This window comes from Pan troglodytes, chromosome 5, assembly GCF_028858775.2.
Source record: "Pan troglodytes isolate AG18354 chromosome 5, NHGRI_mPanTro3-v2.0_pri, whole genome shotgun sequence".
NCBI lineage: Eukaryota > Metazoa > Chordata > Mammalia > Primates > Hominidae > Pan > Pan troglodytes.
Window position 1 is genome coordinate 162,338,666 of NC_072403.2, and position 18,370 is coordinate 162,357,035.

At 42.2% G+C, this 18,370-nt stretch overlaps 1 protein-coding gene across 4 annotated transcripts in view; it reads left to right on the forward strand.

The window, feature by feature from the left end:
* The window catches only part of IYD (iodotyrosine deiodinase), a 35,505-nt gene extending 19,130 nt beyond the window's left edge, over window positions 1–16,375 (forward strand). For 2 of the 4 annotated variants that reach the window (XM_527537.7, XM_054686427.1), the window contains exons 2-5: window positions 1,092–1,283; window positions 4,094–4,253; window positions 5,848–6,004; window positions 9,782–16,375. In XM_527537.7, coding sequence (XP_527537.1) covers window positions 1,092–1,283; window positions 4,094–4,253; window positions 5,848–6,004; window positions 9,782–9,964 — 692 coding nt within the window. In that variant the 3' untranslated portion in view covers window positions 9,965–16,375. Of the gene's footprint in view, window positions 1–1,091; window positions 1,284–4,093; window positions 4,254–5,847; window positions 6,005–7,143; window positions 7,317–9,781 lie in introns of those variants that run through there. The other 2 variants (XM_001135488.7, XM_009452230.5) reach the window with 2 other exon arrangements.
* Window positions 16,376–18,370: the final 1,995 nt, after the last annotated feature.

Consider the following 18,370-nt stretch of genomic DNA (forward strand, 5'->3'; position numbering starts at 1 on the left):
GCTTATTAGACTTCACATTCTATGTGGGCCTGGGCTTTGATATCTGTCACCCTTAATCCCTGAAGATATAAAAATGGAATTCAAATGTGTAGGGATTGGCAAATACAGTAGAGAAAAAAATGTACCTTCTGCACTTATCTACCTGTGTGAGTTCATATTTTCTCTTCACTTTGGCCTGCAAATTTCTTGCTATGTTGTAGGCTCAACGATTTTAAAAAAGACTTTGAAAAATACTTTATTTAGAGATCTGAGTGGTTTTCAACTGACAGGAGATTGTTTCAAATAACCTAGTCCATCATTAACAGAAATGTGAATTCCTCATCTTTTTTTGGTAAAATTTTTCTTTTTCTTGATTTATAATTAGTCTGGAGTTTTTGCTTTCTTTCTTTCTTTCTTTCTTCCTTCCTTCCTTCCTTCCTTCTTTCCTTCCTTCCTTCCTTTCTCTTTTTTTTTTTTTTTTTGATGGAGTCTCACTCTGTCACCCAGGCTGGAGTGCAGTGGTGCAATCTCGGCTCACTGCAACTTCTGCCTCCCAGGTTCAAGCGATTCTCATGCCTCAGCCTCCCAAGTAGTTGGGATTACAGGTGTGCACCACAACACCTGGCTAATTTTTGTATTTTTAGTAAAGACGGGGTTTCACCATGTTGACCAGGCTGGTCTCGAACTCCCAACCTCAAGTGATCCGCCTGCCTTGGCCTCCCAAAATGCTGGGATTATAGGCGTAAGCCACCACGCCCGGACTTTTCTTCCTTTTTTAAAAAAGAGACTGGGTCTGTGTCCGTTGCCCAGGCTAGAGTGCAGTGGTGTGATGATAGCTCACTGCAGCCTTGAACTCCTGGGCTCAAGCGATCCTCTCACTTCTGTCTCCAGAGCAGCTGGGAATACACGTGTGAGCCATTGCACCCAGCTGGAGTTTTAAGGATAGTCAAGATCAGTGGTAAGGATTCTGTAAATCTATTCTTTTTTCATTTTATAGTATTTTTTTGAGTTCATAACCTTACACATTTAAGCACTTTATCTCCTTCTCCCCAGTGGTCACCTTATGACCAAGGGATCATTTAGTTTGTTACCTTTCTTGTTCTTATTTGCAGATGCTGATGAATGGCAAGAATCAGAAGAAAAAGTTGAACACATCCCCTTCTCTCATACCCACTATCCCGAGAAGGAAATGGTTAAGAGGTCTCAGGAATTTTATGAACTTCTCAATAAGAGACGGTCAGTCAGGTTCATAAGAAATGAGCAAGTCCCAATGGAAGTCATTGATAATGTCATCAGAACGGCAGGTTTGTAATTGCAGATGGGGTCTTTGGAAATGTTAGTCACCTTACTGGTGTGACTCCAACAATGGAAAAATGTCAAAGTTTAAACATAGCGAATAAAGCCTAGAGTGATATGTTTATCTATAAAGTCTTACCCAAATGCTGAGTGAGTGCCAGAAACACAATGACTTCTACTTTCCACATTTTGACTATTACAAGCTTCTTGGAAGAAGATGTGACAATAGTTCAAAACTTCTGAAATTATTCAGTTCATGATCTTTTAATTAAAAACCAAGATTTCTGATCACATCATTATATTAATATATTGGAGGAGATACACCTTCTTTCTTTCCCTCTCCTTAAAACACACCAGACATACACACACTCGCATACTCACAGTTATATTTGGTTTTTTTTGGAAGCAAATTTCTTATATTACACACCATGATGCTGTAGTACAGTATTCTCATTAACTAGCAAAATTTACTTATGTAAATTTGCACAGTAAACCAAAGCAAGAAAAAACCCATTTTTAATGTAAATTAATATTTCCACTGAGAAAAAAAAAATCAGAGCTACAGAAAATGGGGAGGAGAAATAAGAGAAAGCTCCCTACTTGAGAATCTCCTGTGATTGGAGTCTTATTCTTACATAAACCATATTTAAGTTTATTTGCAAAAATTATCACATGCCCGTTATTAATCTATTGTCCAATGTGAAAGGAAGCAAGAATAAAATACTTTACTTCAGTTAGGAATACAAATACATTAGATTGTTGAGTCCTTAGCCTAACTAACAGCAGTTACTAAATTTAGCCTTTATCTGTATCTGTATTTGTATATGTATATGTACACATATGCTGTTAAGGTAAATTTGACACAACTAAAAACATTAGGGAAAAATTTATTTCTTATGTTTAGAGATACAAATATTTAGTAAACAAATAAAATGGGTACAAAGTTAACTGGAATCACTCTGTGCAGAAATTTGGGCCTCATGTTTAGCCTTTGACTTGCATTTCCCAAGCCAGCTGTGACTTCTAGTGTTGGGAGTGGTGTGTGGCAAGCAAGAACCCCACCAAGAGTCTGCAGCCCTTCCTCCCTCCATAGGTGCTGCTTATTCCATTAAACTATCCAATGGGAAGGAAGGAACAGTTTCTTCTGAAATATCCCACCCATGAGTCACTGTGGTCTCCCCTTGGGAACAGTGGGCCATCTCTAGGGTTGAGGGACGACACCCAGATCAGAAGCTGGCCCCTACTCTCACCAGAATCCCACAGGAATTGAGGCTCCTTGGACAAAGGTGATGCACTGTGAAGCTTTGCCCTGGGACACTGGAACTGATCAAGATGTGGGCTGAGAGTTCCCGAAGTCCCCCTGGGAGTAGAATGACACATGGCCGTGCGTATTGAGTACCCATGTCTAAGAGTTCTCCAACTGGGCCCAGCGTGGTGGTTCACACCTGTAATCCCAGCACTTTGGGAGGCCGAGGCGAGCAGATCACGAGGTCAAGAGATTGAAACCATCCTGGCTAAAATGGTGAAACCCCGTCTCTACTAAATATAGAAAAATTAGCTGGATGTGGTGGCAGGTGCCTGTAGTCCCAGCTACTCGGGAGGCTGAGGCAGGAGAATCGCTTGAACCCGGGAGGTGGAAGTTGCACTGAGCTGAGATTGTGACACTGCACTCCAGCCTGGTGACAGAGTGAGATGCCATCAAAAAAAAAAAAAAAAAAAAAGAATTCCCCAACTGTTGTGTGTCCCCAAGGACAAACCTCACAGTGCCACACTCATAGCTTTGATACAGGGACCAAACACTGTATAGCTAAGTTGCCTTTTGAAGAGTGTTTTTAAAACCATCTTACCATGTACATTTTGCCTCCTTCAATAACCTTCACAACTTTATTCTTTTTCAAGATTACTAAAACAAATGACAGTCTGGAGAATTCTGGCTGTCAAAATTTCCCCTGAGTTTCTTTCCTTAGTAGGCATGGTGCAGTTACTTGGGGACATTTTCTCCCATGTAATTAGAGAAGCAGAGGTGAGTTCCCACAACCCTGGAACTACAGAGCTTGATCATTGATCAGTTGGCCTGACGCTGAACAAAACAAACTTGGCAGCAGCATGACAGGGTTCACTGCCAGGCATTTGTTTTCCAGATTATCTAACTTCATTTTGAGCAAGTATGAATTATTTTTGTTTTTATTTTTTTGAGACAGAGTTTCATTCTCGTCACCCAGGCTGGAGTGCAGTGGCACCATCTTAGCTCACTGCAATCTCTGCCTCCACGGTTCAAACGATTCTCCTGTCTCAGCCTCCCAAGTAGCTGGGATTACAGGCGCCCACCACCACACCCGGGTAATTTTTCTATTTTTGGTAGAGACAGGGTTTCACCATGTTGGCCAGGCTGGTTTTGAACTCCTGACCTCAGGTGATCCACCCACCTTGGCCTCCCAAAGTGCTGGGATTATAGGCATGGGCCACTGCCCCTGGCCAAGTATGAATTACTATGTTTATCCTTAAAAAAAAAAAGTTTTTTTAAGAGACAGGATGTCACTCTGTTGCCAGGCTAGAATGCAGTGGTGCAATCATGGCTCACTGCCTCCCGAGCTCAAGCAATCCTCCCACCTCTACCTCCCAAGCAGCTGGGACTATAGGCACACACCAGCACACCCTGCTAGTTTAAAAAAAAAAAAAAAAAATCTGCAAAATTTTGTTTGATCCTCCAGCTCCAGCCTCCCAAAGTGCTTGGACTACAGGGATGAGCCTCTCCTTAATTAGCAGTCTCACACTTTCCTGCAGTTTTAATTTCTGATTTTAATGGAATGGGTGACAGGAACAGCCCCGAGTGGGGCTCACACAGAGCCCTGGACCTTCGTGGTTGTGAAGGACCCAGACGTGAAGCACAAGATTCGAAAGATCATTGAGGAGGAAGAGGAGATCAACTACATGAAAAGGATGGGACATCGCTGGGTCACAGACCTCAAGAAACTGAGGTACAAACAGTGGTGGAACTGGGGATGTTTGCCTTGGCCTCTTAAAATAAAATCACCACCACCACCATGTCCTGGCTTTGTTGTAAGCGTGAAAAAGCTTGATTCTATTCTGCCTCTTGGAGGAATTACGGAAGTTAAGTCAGGGCTCACTCCTGTATTGCCATGTGAGCGTTTGGTAAATAGGCTCTGACTCAATTATTTGCTTAGTAAATAATTGAGGAATTACTTCACTTTTCACTCGTCTGGAACATAAAATGGTAAAATTCTTCTCAAGATCTTGCATGAAGCAAATTACATTTTGCTAAAGTGATCAGGTCTTCCAAATGATTTTACTAAGCAGGTTTTAGTTTTAGGACAAGTTTAACACAAGTGTAGTTATCTGTGAGGCCTTAGTAACTTTTTGGCTTCCTCAACTCCAGGAAAGAAGTGGAGGGGAATTCAGTGTAAGTAGTTTCTCTGTGGTCCCTCAACAAATGCAGCCCTCGGGGTCTGCTCCGGGGGCCGAAGCACAGTCCGCGTGCTCTGTGGAGGGAATGGAGACTGTTGGTTCATCGAGTGAGTCAGGAAAGTGGATTACAAGTGGCTCCTCTGTGTTGATATTTCCATGATTTAAAATTCTGATGCTTGGCTTTAAGCCACTTTATGTATTTTAACTATTTTCACCCTTGCAATAACCACAGGGGGTGGGTACACAAGAGTACATTTTATAGAGGAGGTAACAGCTCCAGGGGAGGCCAAGTAGCTTGCCCAGTGGCCAAGACAGTCCAGCTCCAGTGCAGATCTTCTAAAGCGTTACCATTTTCCCTCTTTATAGGGAGAAAAGAAATGATAATGGTCAAATGTGACTAAGCTGGTTGAAGTATGGTTAAGTAGCTTTGAAAGTGTAACATACAGATGTTCATAGCGTAAGAGGAACCATGGAGAAATACACAAGTGAGTTTCGTGTGCTTTGGAACAAGGAAGCATAACCAAGCTAGAAATGAAATGAATGGTGATTGTCTCTTGCTAATGAATGATATAAGATATCCTAAGGTAAAATCCCAATATATGGGATTATATGACTCTCTGTCCTTTGACTATCTGTGCTAGAATAAAACTTCTGCCAAAATGTGTGGGCCAGGGTAATGAAATCAAGAAAGATATTCTCAGCTGGAAAACAAAAATTCAGTTCTGCATTTACACCTTACATGAATGATCTCCCTCTCCCACAGAAGTTCCCTTCCTTTTTTCTATAACTGGGTGAACAGCATTGCCATCTGCCCACCTGTGATTTTGGCTAAACCTCACTGCCATCCTTGCCTTCTCCCTTGCTGAATTTTGACCCAGTGCATGCTGGGTAATAGGACCTGCCCTTGTATCTTTCAGCATTTCATATGTCTTGCCATACTAGGCACTTATTAAGACATGTTTATGAAATTGAATGATCCTGGTCAGAAAAAGTGGAATGAGACAAAAACAAAAATTCTGCAGCTTTTCAATTTAAATATAAAAGATGAGTAAATATGTTTTTATTTTTATCATAAAGAAGCTAAGGTAGTAAAAGAGAACAAAAAATATGGGCAAATATTATCCTGAATCTCTTTTCTCTTCACAGAACCAACTGGATTAAAGAGTACTTGGATACTGCCCCTATTTTGATTCTCATTTTCAAACAAGTACATGGTTTTGCCACAAATGGCAAGAAAAAAGTCCACTACTACAATGAGATCAGTGTTTCCATCGCTTGTGGCATCCTGCTAGCTGCCCTGCAGGTATGTTGAGACATCAAGGGTTACAGGGTGGCCTTATTAGAACATTTCAGCTGAGTTTTCAATTCAGGGACATTTGGAAATTTTTTTTTAATCTAAAGTAGAATTCCTAAGTGAGGTAACTCTGATGTGAAAACTGACTCTGGAAACCTGGATTGGTGACTATGATGGTTCAGCAAGCTGGGAATTCACTTATAACATCATTTCAAGTTAGAAAAATTGGTGTTGCGTTTGCAGTCATCTGTAACAACATGAAGTTTCAAGGGTTTTGGCAGACACACATGAAGCACTTTGGAGCCTAAAAGTCACAGAGGCTAACTCCCTGGTTACGTTTACTGTTGCTCTCAGAGATGATGGAATGACTAAAAAGCCATGAGAAGGGCTCTTCATAGAGGCCCTTTTCTGAGAAGTTTGCATTGCATGGCATTAGGAAGAAGGTCATGTGCTTTTCAAAAATTCCATCTGCATAGGAAGGAGAGCAATGCTAACATGAAGTGGAGCAGGATTGCTGTATAGTTTTCAAACTATTCATGCATTCACTCAACAGTGCATTCACTCCACAAATATTTTCTGAGCTCCTTTTTGTTTTGTTTTGAGACAGGGTCTCATTGTGTCACTCAGGCTGGAGTGCAGTGGCACCATCACAGCTCACTGCAGCCTCGACCCCCGGGCTTAAGTGATCCTCCCACCTCAGCCTCCTGAATAGCTGGGACTATAGGCAGGCACCACCATGCTAATTTTCGCATTTTTTGTATAGATGGAGTTTTGCCATATTGCCTAGGCTAGTCTCAACTCCTGAGCTCAAGTGATTCACTCTTCTCAGCTTCCCAAAGTACTGGGATTACAGGCGTAAGCCACCATGCCTGGCCTCTGAGCTCCTTCTACGTGGCAGTTCCTGGGAGCCACTGGGGATAGTTGTCTGATGAACTGTATATTCTAGCAGAGACTAGGGGCTGGGTAGTGGATAGAGAGAGATGGTAAACCCATAAAATAAATGTAGAAAACAAGATTATAAGAGCAAGTAACCATACTTTTGAGAGACAATGGATTCCAAAAAAAAAAAGAGCTTCTTCACTATCTCAAAGAAAAACATGTATGTTGAATAACACCTCCCAAAATGTAGTCACTGAAATGTGTTTTAGGTTATTGGAAAAATTATCCTGAAGGAGCTGGCATTGATTTCCTTCCTGAACCTGTAAGCAGGTAAATAATGGAATCACCATGCGGCATCAGACTGCGGGGCACCGCCACCTGATTGAGGGTCCTGGAAGAAGCAGCGAAGCCTGCAGCAAGCTCAGCTCACAAGGCCGCCCAGGTGCCTCTGCAGCAGGCAGTCTTTTTCACTTTGCCATTGAGTTTGCTGCCCCCTAGCTTTCATAAGGCATAATCCCGAGAGTAGGTTATGATTAGTGATGGAGGAAAGAAAAATCTCCATGAAGCCCGCATCTCCGGTATGGTGACTGGGTCCGATAAGCGCGCCATGCGTGTCTTGTAGAGGCAGCTTCCAGAACTTCCTGGTCGGGTTTAGAGGTGGTGATCTGATTGGAAAAGCTGGAGAGGGGCAGGCGGGGAACTGTCTGGAAGCTACTCATTGCTTTTACTTAGATGTTTGTTATTTGGAGGCTTGGGAAGAGGTCGATGGGGTACCCCTTGGCCACTGAGTCCCCTATCAACGGGCATCAGCATCTCACTGGGTGGGGATGCTCTGCTTCCATGGTTGGCTCTGTAGTCATAGGAACTTGCCGTGGTGGTTGTTGTTTAGAATATAATATACAAGCCTTTATTAATATATTAAATACCAAGAGCTAGTAGTAGCTCTGTAATTTTAAAGTAGTGATGAATGTAATGATATTTTAAAATATCTATAACAACTGTAAAATGATATGAAAATAACTGTGGATTTCATTGGTGATAAAGTCATAGATATTGCTAACACTACTGTGGTTTGCTGCCTACATTTATAAAGGAAGAAACTGCTAAATTTCAGTTAGATGTTAGTGAATATGAAAACTTTTTTTTCAAATTCAAGCTCATGGACCTGCTAAATTCAATCCTTGGCCCTTTGGGGGTCTGAGGATTCCAGTTAAAAAAATCCTGACCTATAACAAGACCAAAGTACTCACATTGAGAGAGTGAAAGATAAAATAATAATAGAAGTCAACTTAACATTAATAATATTAATAAGAGGAATTGTTTAATATGGTCTGTGTATTTGCAGGTTTCTACTGCTAGAGACATACAAAATTCAGTATGGAGTAAAAGCTATGTCTTGAAAAGGACCAAGATATAAAATGACACTAAATTAAGGTGTAAATATTTTCTCAAAAAAGTTTAAGACTTGGCCAGGTGCGGTGGCTCACGCCTCTAATCCCAGCACTTTGGGAGGCCAAGGCGGGCGGATCACGATGTCAGGAGATCGAGACCATCCTGGCTAACATGGTGAAACCCCGCCTCTACTAAAAATACAAAAAATGAGCCAGGCGTGGTGGCGGGCGCCTGTAGTCCCAGCTACTCGGGAGGCTGAGGCAGGAGAATGGCGTGAACCCGGGAGGCGGAGCTTGCAGTGAGCCGAGATCGCGCCACTGCACTCCAGCCTGGGAGACAGAGCGAGACTCCGTCTCAAAAAAAAAAAAAAAATTAAGATTTATCCATTGCACGTTCAAATACTATGTGAAGATATGATCAAGGAGAAGAAACGCCGTGATAAAGTAGAGCTAATGACAGAAAGAAGAAATCAGTTAGGTTTTTTGATGCATGTATTCTTGAGAACAGTCTCTCAGGTATTGTGAAATCTTTGTTAATCAAGGTATATGATGATGTTGTATAAGAGACCTTCAGCAAGAAACTATATTGAGTCACTCTAGATTCATATATGTGCATGTATCTATATATGGGTTCATATATATATGGGTTCATAAATATATATGGGTTCAAATGCCAATATTAGAGTTATTGATAACAAATCATAGATTCCAGGCAGATCACTGGAGTTCAGGAAAGAATATTTAGCAGGAAAATTGGCCAGGTATGGTGGCTCACACTTGTAATCCCAGCACTTTGGGAGGCTGAGACGGGCAGATCACTTAAGCTCAGGAGTTTGAGACAAACCTGGGCAATATGGCAAGACCCCATCTCTACAAATAAATACAAAATATAGCCAGGCATGGTGGTGCATGCCTATAGTCTCAGCTACTTAGCAGGCTGAGGTGGGAGGATGGCTTGAGCCCAGGAGGCAGAGGTTACAGTGAGCCGAGATCATGCCACTGCACTCCAGCCTGGGTGATAGAGCCACACTTTGTCTCAAAAAAAAAAAAAACCCGAATATTTATATTTAGTAGGAAAATTATGTTGCATTTGGGCTAGGACACTGCTTTGGTGGACTCTCTTATCATTTGGTTCTTGTACCAGGACACAGACCAACCCCTCAGCTAAAAGGAACTCCCTGGTGTTTTTGCCTTTCCTCTACTGTAGTTGGATTCCTACAGTATTTTTCTGTAAAATAACCATTCCTATTTCTTAAGCATCAATGAAAAATAGTAGTATTTTTCTTCTTCCAGAAGCTTGCCACTGCTTGGTTAAAAGAAGGGAGGGGGTGGGGAGATTGATGGGGGCAGGGAGGTTCACGATGCCATTACTTGAGCTGGCAGCCTCTTTGCTGCCCAACTTCAGGGAAATGATAGGAAGAGCAGGTATAATCAGGACAAGAAGGTCCCCAGGTTAGAGGGAGAGCAGTCATTCTGCCTGCTGACTTTAAAATGCTTTCTTGTCCTCTTATTTTAGAATGCAGGTCTGGTGACTGTCACTACCACTCCTCTCAACTGTGGCCCTCGACTGAGGGTGCTCCTGGGCCGCCCCGCACATGAAAAGCTGCTGATGCTGCTCCCCGTGGGGTACCCCAGCAAGGAGGCCACGGTGCCTGACCTCAGGCGCAAACCTCTGGACCAGATCATGGTGACAGTGTAGGCAGGGCCCCCCAAGGGAGTGGCAGGGAGATGGCGCCCCTGCTTTTCCCTGAGCCTCTTGCCTGCTCCTCTTGGGTCTCTTGGCTGCTCTTTCTCCAGGTGTCAGGTCCCCTCATTGCTCTTCTCAGGTGGCCACACTATATCAAGAAGCCTCTCCACACTCTGTGGCACTTCCAGTCCCATAAGTCCTGTTTCTTATCCACTTTGGAAATGCATGAACACTTTACAAAGAACATGCCCTGGTTTTTACATTTTAAAAGTTATTCTAGACAATCACTATTGGCTTTTTTCTTTTATTTTTAAAAAACTCACATAGAGGAGACAATCAGAAATTTACCATAGTCCCAAGAATTCAGCTATATGATGACTCGAATTTAAATTTAGATTAATCAAATGGTCTCCTGTTCTCTGATTTCTGGTGGCTTTTAGACACTAATTTTTGAGAACTACTTTTTTTTTTTTTTTTACCAAACTTCAGGGACACTCTGCTAGTTTTGAATAAGTAACCATCAAAGTTACTAAAACATGGCCAGGCGCAGTGGCTCATGCCTGTAATCCCAGCACTTTGGGAGGCCGAGGTGGGCAGATTGCCTGAGCTCAAGAGTTCGAGACCAGCCTGGCCAACATGGTGAAACCCCATCTCTACTAAAAATACAAAAAATTACCTGGGCATGCACTTGTAATTCCAGCTACTCAGGAGGCTGAGGCAAGAGAACAGCTTGAATCCGGGAGGTAGAGATTGCAGTGAGTCAAGATGCTGAGATGCCATCACTGCACTCCAGCCTGGGCAACAGAGCGAGAACCTGTCTCAAAAAAAACAAAAACAAAGTTACTAAAATGTCACCTTCACAGAACAGGACAGGGTACCCTTGGGTCGCACGGGCCTGGCTGGCATGTAAACGGTCAGTTGCACTGCCTAGTGGTTTGGTAGATCTGACTTGTAAGTAGTTCATAGAAGCTGCTCAATACTCAAGAATCTTGCAAGACAGTTATTAAACATTCATAGCTTGAAATTGCCCATGGTGGGAGAATTTACATCAAAACCACTACAAATCAGCACTTGCTTTCTTTTTCTTAAAGAGAGCTGCTTACCATACATAGCACCCACAGTGTCTCCCTTCTCTTCTAGCCCACCCCCTGAAACACACTGACCCCTATTCTCCAGATGATAGCACAGCTGTTTGGGACTGATAGGGTCACAGGTGCCAGGTTGGGAATGCTAGATGTAGTCTTCACCCATCACCTTCTGTCATCCTCCCAGGGGTGTCATATTTACAGAGGCAAACTCTTACAGCTTGGATGATTTCTCATCAAGCAACTCTACTCACCTCTTTTTCCCCTTTCCCTGTGCGTTTCTTCTTCTTGTCCTCATTTTCCTTGAGAAAACTCTCTCTATAAAAAATTTCCATAGAGTATGTGGCTGATAAACAACAGAAATTTGTTTCTCACAGTTCTGGAGGCTGGAAGTCCAAGGTCGGGGTGCCCTCATGGTCAGGTGCTGGTGAGGACCCTGATCTGGGTTGCAGACTGCTGACTTCTCATTGTGTCCTCATGTGGTAGAAAGAGGGTTAGAGCCTCTGGCCTGCCTTTTACAAGGGCACTAATCCCATCATGAGGCCCCACCCTTATGACCTCATCACCTCCCAAAGGACTCCCTCCTAATACCATCACATTGGGGGTTAGGGTTTCAACATATGAATTGCGGGGGACACAAACATTCCGTCCATGGCACCTACTTCATAGGGTTTGGCATGCTGCTCGGTACATGGTTAACATTCATAAATGGTGGGGGCCCTTACTGTGGTAGACACCATTGTCATTGCAAGGCAGCCCTGCTTGGGATTCAGGTGAACAAATGTAACATGGGTGGGTGAGGGACTCCCTCCTCTTCAGAGAAGCCCTCCTGTGGCTCAGGGGCAGCTGCAGGGCCAGATGGAGTTGGCCTGCAGGGAGTCAGCCTTACCCCATCAGAGACCAACTTGAAAGATTTTTTTCTCTGTGTAGTTGATGTTATCAATCTGATCTGCAGCCAGGTTATTTACTTCTGAAGCATTGGAGTTATCGATTGCCATTGCCCCATGGTTCTCACTCTTTGCAGGCACTCTTTAAATTTTTATTTTAAAAATTATAATGCAAACATCTGGCCATCACCTTAACCAAGTGACAAAGTCCTAGCACACCATTAATGGTAGGATAACTGACATTAAGTGTTCCTGCTGGGATGCATTATGAAGTATTCCTTCCAAAGATGTCAATGGAAACTAATCGAGTCTTACACCTAACTTTCAGTTTACAGTAAATACAGAGGATAAAGAAGTTAATGGCATGGTGGAATAACCAAAATGTGTATCATTCTACAAAAAATAGGCCTGGACTATTTAAGGAGCGAGTGTCACTGTGGGAAGAATACGAGGGGGACTGTCTTGTCCTTGCTACTCAAAGAGTGGTCCTGGGCCTGTATCATCATTGGGACCACCTGGGCGCTTGTTAGAATCAAAGACTCTCAGGCCTCACTTAGACATCCAGAATCAAAATCTGTGTTTTAACAAGATACCCAGGTGATCTGCATGCCTGTTAAAGTCTGAGCTCTGTTTCAGATAACCAAAGACCCAACAACCAAAGGCAAAGCATAAGCCTTGATTGGATTTTGGTTTAGGAAAAATCTCATAGGTATAAAAGACAACTGGGAATGTTGAATGTGGATCTGGTGGTAGGTGATATTGTTAGTGATGTGAGTGATGCCTGCTGAAGTCCTGAGAGATGAAGCATCATATTGACAACTTACTCCAGGAAAAAAGAAGGTGTGTGCATATGTGTGTGTTCGGAGAGTGTGAGCGAGAACTAACATGGTAAAATGTTAGGTGGAGCATATACAGTTCTCATTATACTCTTATTTTAAATTTATATTTGAACACAGTCAAATCTGAATGGAAATACATTTAAATAAGCATTTCTTTCAGTCATATAAATAATTTGCCTAAAAATGCCCTCTAAGTCCATCATTAGGTTAAGTGATTTACTGAAGGTGCAGATATCATGCTTATTTCACTGGGTTGTTTTGGAATGTCCCCCAGTTGGAGAGTTTGAGGAATGGAAATGAGAATCGGAGGAGAAATAAGGCCAGAGGCTCACATTGCTTGCAGGGAACCGACTGAGTAATCAAGAAGAGGAAGGAAGCCCTTGGAAGGAACGTAAAATCCATTTCAGCCTGCTGCCCCTTGGAATGGAGGATCTTCTAGGGACCAGAAACACCAGACACTTCTTCTGCCCCAAGCACACCCCACACTAATTTCTGCTGCAGCATCACGATCAGGGCAAATCAGCACAGCCCCCCAGCCATCAGTGGTGTCTAGAAAAGTAAGGATAATTTTCTTCCTTCTCTCTGCAGCCCCAAGCTCTTATTAACCTCCTTTTATGTGTTCATTAAATGCAGTCATGTGACAACTGTGTTCAAAGTTAGAAATAGTGGTCTGCGAGGCTTATAGATCCTCTTGCTGTTCTGAGGCCTTAAAACCAAAAAAATAATGGAATGATTGCATCACTGCGAGGAAGTATACTTAATTAAGAAAGTTGAAAATGGTTTGTGTCTTACTAATAGGACTCACCTGAAGACTCTACTTTGCCAAGAGGGAATTTTTAACTCAAAGCTGTGTTAGCCAGCACGGGGTAGAGCCATGGTCCTCATACTTGCTGGCATCACGCATCTAGTGGTCTGTTAAAGCACAGATTGCTTGGCCGCACCCTCAGGGTGTGTGATTCAGTAGGGCTGGGTGGTGCCCAAATGCTCCAGTTCTAATGTATTCCCAGGTGTTGCTGATGCTGGTGATTGGGTACCACATTTTGAGAACCATGGGGCATTGGCAATCAACAAATGCAATGCTTGTGACTTGACGTGATAAAAGTTCATTTATTGGGCAGGCAAAGTCCTCTGCAGGCCTGGAAACCCTCCGAGACAATTACTTGCATGGGGTAGCCCAGTAATACCGTGGGATGCACCTTCTAGGGCATGGCGGCCTCCTTCCTAGAGGCAGCAGGGGGAGAAAACACTGGAAGAGGTCACCCCAACAATTCCATCCTACCTTGGCCTAGGAGTGACCTCCTCAGTCTCACAACCCTTTGGCTAGAACTAGTCATGTGACCTCACAGGAGGTGGAGCAGTGTCGTCAATGTTATCATCCCCCTGCACCTGCAAGGAAGGAGGCCCAGATGTGTGTAGGTGCTGGATGTCTCTTCCCCAAAACACATAACTCTGAATTTGGAAAATAAAACTGGATATAACAAAAAAGAAAAGGAGGGGAGAAGGAAAGTTGAAGAAATCGGTGAAATCAGAATAGGACAGTGAAAGGCATAAAGATTTTCTTCTGAAACACTAAGATCGGTTGATATTTGTCTAATACAGCTTTAAATAGAGTATCACTTTGGGCCAAAGAAAATTGATACAAACATACATAAAGTGGAACTAAGATTGACTTCTTCCTAGACATCTCTGCCTCTGTCCACAAAATGGAAACTTCCATCAAGGAGTACTGGAGGACAGTTCAGTATTTCTTCTTATTTGCTCCTCCCTATGAAAGGAAGAGTGACTTATCTGCTGCATGAAATTGGGGGTAAATAGTTATTGCACATTTGCTCAAACCCCAGCAAAGTGCACCCCATTTTAAGCCAAATTTACAAACTGGGGATGATTCACCTTACAAAGATGATCCACCAATAGGTTTCTCTATTTACTTTATTCTTGCTCTGTCACCCAGGCTAGAATGCAGTGGTGTGATTATAGCTCACTGCAGCCTCCAACTTCTGGACTCAAGTGATCCTCCCACCTTAGCTTCCCAGGTAGCTGGGATACAGGTGCACGCCACCACACCTAGGCTAGTTTTTCTAAATATTGGAGTTCCCAAAGAGTATTCAAACTGATGTGATATTTTAAAAGACATTTTGTAAGCATCTTTTAGGAATATCAGTAAGTGGAAGAAAAACACATAGTTATCAGTGGATATTATGCCAGAGAGGCATGAGAAATATAATTTTATTTTGCTAGGTATCAGCAGAGTGCCCTCTTATAATTTGTGTGAAATGGAAACAAAGGTAACATCGTGTTTTCAATTCACACATATATACAAGTAATGAGAGGTCCAGAAGAAATGTGGCTTCAGCTCTGCTGCTACTGTGCCTCCCTTCTCCTGCCCCACTCAGCCCACAAAAAAGGCTGGACACTCAAAAAACGCTGCGTTTATCTACCTTTTAGAGAGGGTGAATAGCAGAGAACTGGAGGTGGGAATGGTAAGGAACTCCCAGCAGGGTAGTGGAGGGAAAGGGCTGACGCATCTAAGGCTGATGCCAGGTCCGCTCCCTATCTGGGTGGCCTCAGCAAATGACGTCCAGGACATCCAGGGGCAGGCTCAAGGGAGAACAGCCCCCAAAGCTAAGATCCTGCCAAGCTAAATACAGTAGTTCTAATGAAATGTGAGAGGCTATAATCCCATTTGGGAAATTCCTAAAAAGTCACGAGGCAGGGGATTGGTTTATGTTATTATCATGACCTGAGAGTCATGGCTGAGAGCCAAATGTTCAGGATTGAATTCAACAGCATTTAAATGTCTTTAGAGTGGGATGGAAATATGTTAGCAATGCCTGCAGAGTGCCAAGTAAACGCAAAAGCCAATGAGATCATAAAGGAAGTTGTTAGCTAACCTAGGTGGAGTCGCCAACTTCCTTCTACTCTAATAATTAAAAATAAAAATAATACTTGGGAGGTAACTGGAATAAAGGTTCTAAAATCAAAACCCTCTGAAGGGTGAAAACTGGGAGGCTCCTGTTCCCATAGTAACCACGGCACTCAGGGCACTGTCTCCCAGAGCTGGAGCACTGTCTTATGACCCGAGATCCTAAGCAACTTCTGCTCATCTGAGTTATCCACCATATTGTGGGCATGAGTCCTTGACAATAGTAAATAGTACCTCTGTTCCCTTATTGGGTAAATGATTTTCCAACTCTGGGAATGTGTAGAATTCATTATGGAAATAATGCAATAATTCAAATCCATAATATTGATACTTTCATGTTAAGTTTAGGAATAATCTTGTGTATGCTCCTTAAGTGATTTGAATCTTTAAAAAGCTTATGATTCCAATTTGAAATGTGAAATTGATTTTAAGTTTGTGATTTGAAGTTGAAAGGTATAAGAATATTTAACTTAGCTCATGAAAAGTATTAGACTAGATTTACTGTAAATTTAATGTATTAGATTTACAAGAGATGCTTAAATATATGAGAATGTTTTGTCTTAATTGGTTATAACCTTGTCATAGCAATGATTTGAAGTGCTAAAATAGAAAATTAAATATGATAAATTACACAAGAAGTTTAGAATGTTTAAAAGATTTTAATAAACAAAGCCTATAACTAAGACTGATGGTTTAAGGAAGTTTGGCTTATTCAACTTGAGTTAATCAAACATTCATTAAAGCCCCCCTTCCCCAAAGAGATTTGTTTTATTTATTTGTTTACTAGTTTTATAAATAGGATAATAAAATGTGTGTATGAGGTCAGAATGCTTTTGACAGAAGTAATACAAACAAAAAAACCTCACTATAACCCAAACAAACAAGGGATTATTCTTCCCTCCTAGTGAGAAATCTGGAGGTAGATACTAGATGCTGGTCTATTGCTTCAATGAAGTTAGTGCCAAAGTCCCAGTGGTTCTCTTGGTCTTTCTTCATAACCACCGGATGCTGTTATAGCTTCACCAATCACAACAAGCACAGTGCTTGAAACATAATAGGTGCTCAATAAATATTCAGTACATATTGAATGTGTGCAGAAATATATCTCAATCTAGTCATAAAATTTTAGAATGCAAGATCTGAAAGGGACATGGGAATCTGTGTTTTTAACGTGTTCCAGGTGATTCTGCTGACCAGGTGAGTATGGTAAACGTGGCAAGTATTCTCAAGTGAGCTCATCAGTCCCAGGGCTGTTAGCACCTTCCATCTGCCAGGCCCTCCCTGGTCTAGACCTCCAGCCTTGACCTTGCCCTGAAACTCCAAACTCTTACTCCCAGCTGCTTTCTCTGTCCCTCCACTTAGATGTTAGTAGGCACCACAACCTTTTAATGCTCAAAATACTACTTTTGAGTCCTTTCCACCCCTACTTGGCCCCTCATTTCATACTTTTTGGGATGGAGCCTCAAATCTAGAAATCTTCTGTATTAGTCCATTCTCACACTGCTAATAAAGAATACCTGAGACTGAGTAATTTATAAAGGAAAGAGGTTTAATTGATTCACAGTTCAGCATGGCTGGGGAGGCCTCAGGAAACTTACAATCATGGCAGAAAGAAAAGCAAACATGCCCTTCTTCACATGGTGACAGGAAGCAGAAGAATGACAGCTGAGTGAATGGGGAAACCCCTTATAAAGCCATCAGATCTCATGAGAGCTCACTCATTCTCATGAGAATAACATGGGGGAAACTGCCCCCATTATTCAATTATCCCCCATCAGTTCTCTCCCATGACATGTGGGGATTATGGGAACTACAATTCAAGATGAGATTTGGGTGAGGACATAGCCAAACCATATCATCATCTTAAATTTCTGTGATTCTTTTATTCTGCACATCCAAATCCATGAGCAAGTTATACTGACTTTATCTCTGAATATTGACCATGGGAGGGGAACAAGGAGAAGCAGTGTGAACAGGAAGAGCATGCTGCCTGCTGCTGTGAATAATAACATATCTTGCTCTGACCCAGTAGTCTCGTGTCTTCTGTCAGCATCCACACTACTAAGTCAGGCTACCTTGCTATCTTGCGAGGAGGGTAAAATCTTAGGTCCTTTACAATTCACGACCCTTGGCATTAGATGCTCTCTCCACCTGCAATGCTCCTCCCCTAGATACTGTTATGGCTGCTCCCTTCATGTCAGTCATGATTCAGCTCAACCCAGTACCTCTGCTGAGAAACTTCCCTTGACCACCCAATCTCCAGTACCCCCAACCAAACCCCAGTCACTCTCAATCACTTCAGATGTTTATTTTCTTCAGAGCACTTATCATTATTTAATAAATTTTAATTTATAGGGCAACATTTAAAATATAGACACAAAATCCTAAGAATATTATAATGAAAACTATGTAACCACAACGTAGGTTAAGATACAAAACATTATCAATACAGTTAATACCGCCTATGTATTACTCCCCAATTCCATCCTCTTTCCTCCCTCCACAGAAGAAAGCACTAATCTAATTTGGTCTTATTAATGCCCATGCATGTAAAAAATACTCTTGCCACTAAATAGTATCTAATATTTGTCCATTTTAACTCTACACAGATGGCATTAAACTTTACACATTTTTCTGCAATATTCTTCAGTTATGCTTATGAGATAGTCCATGTTGATATGTAC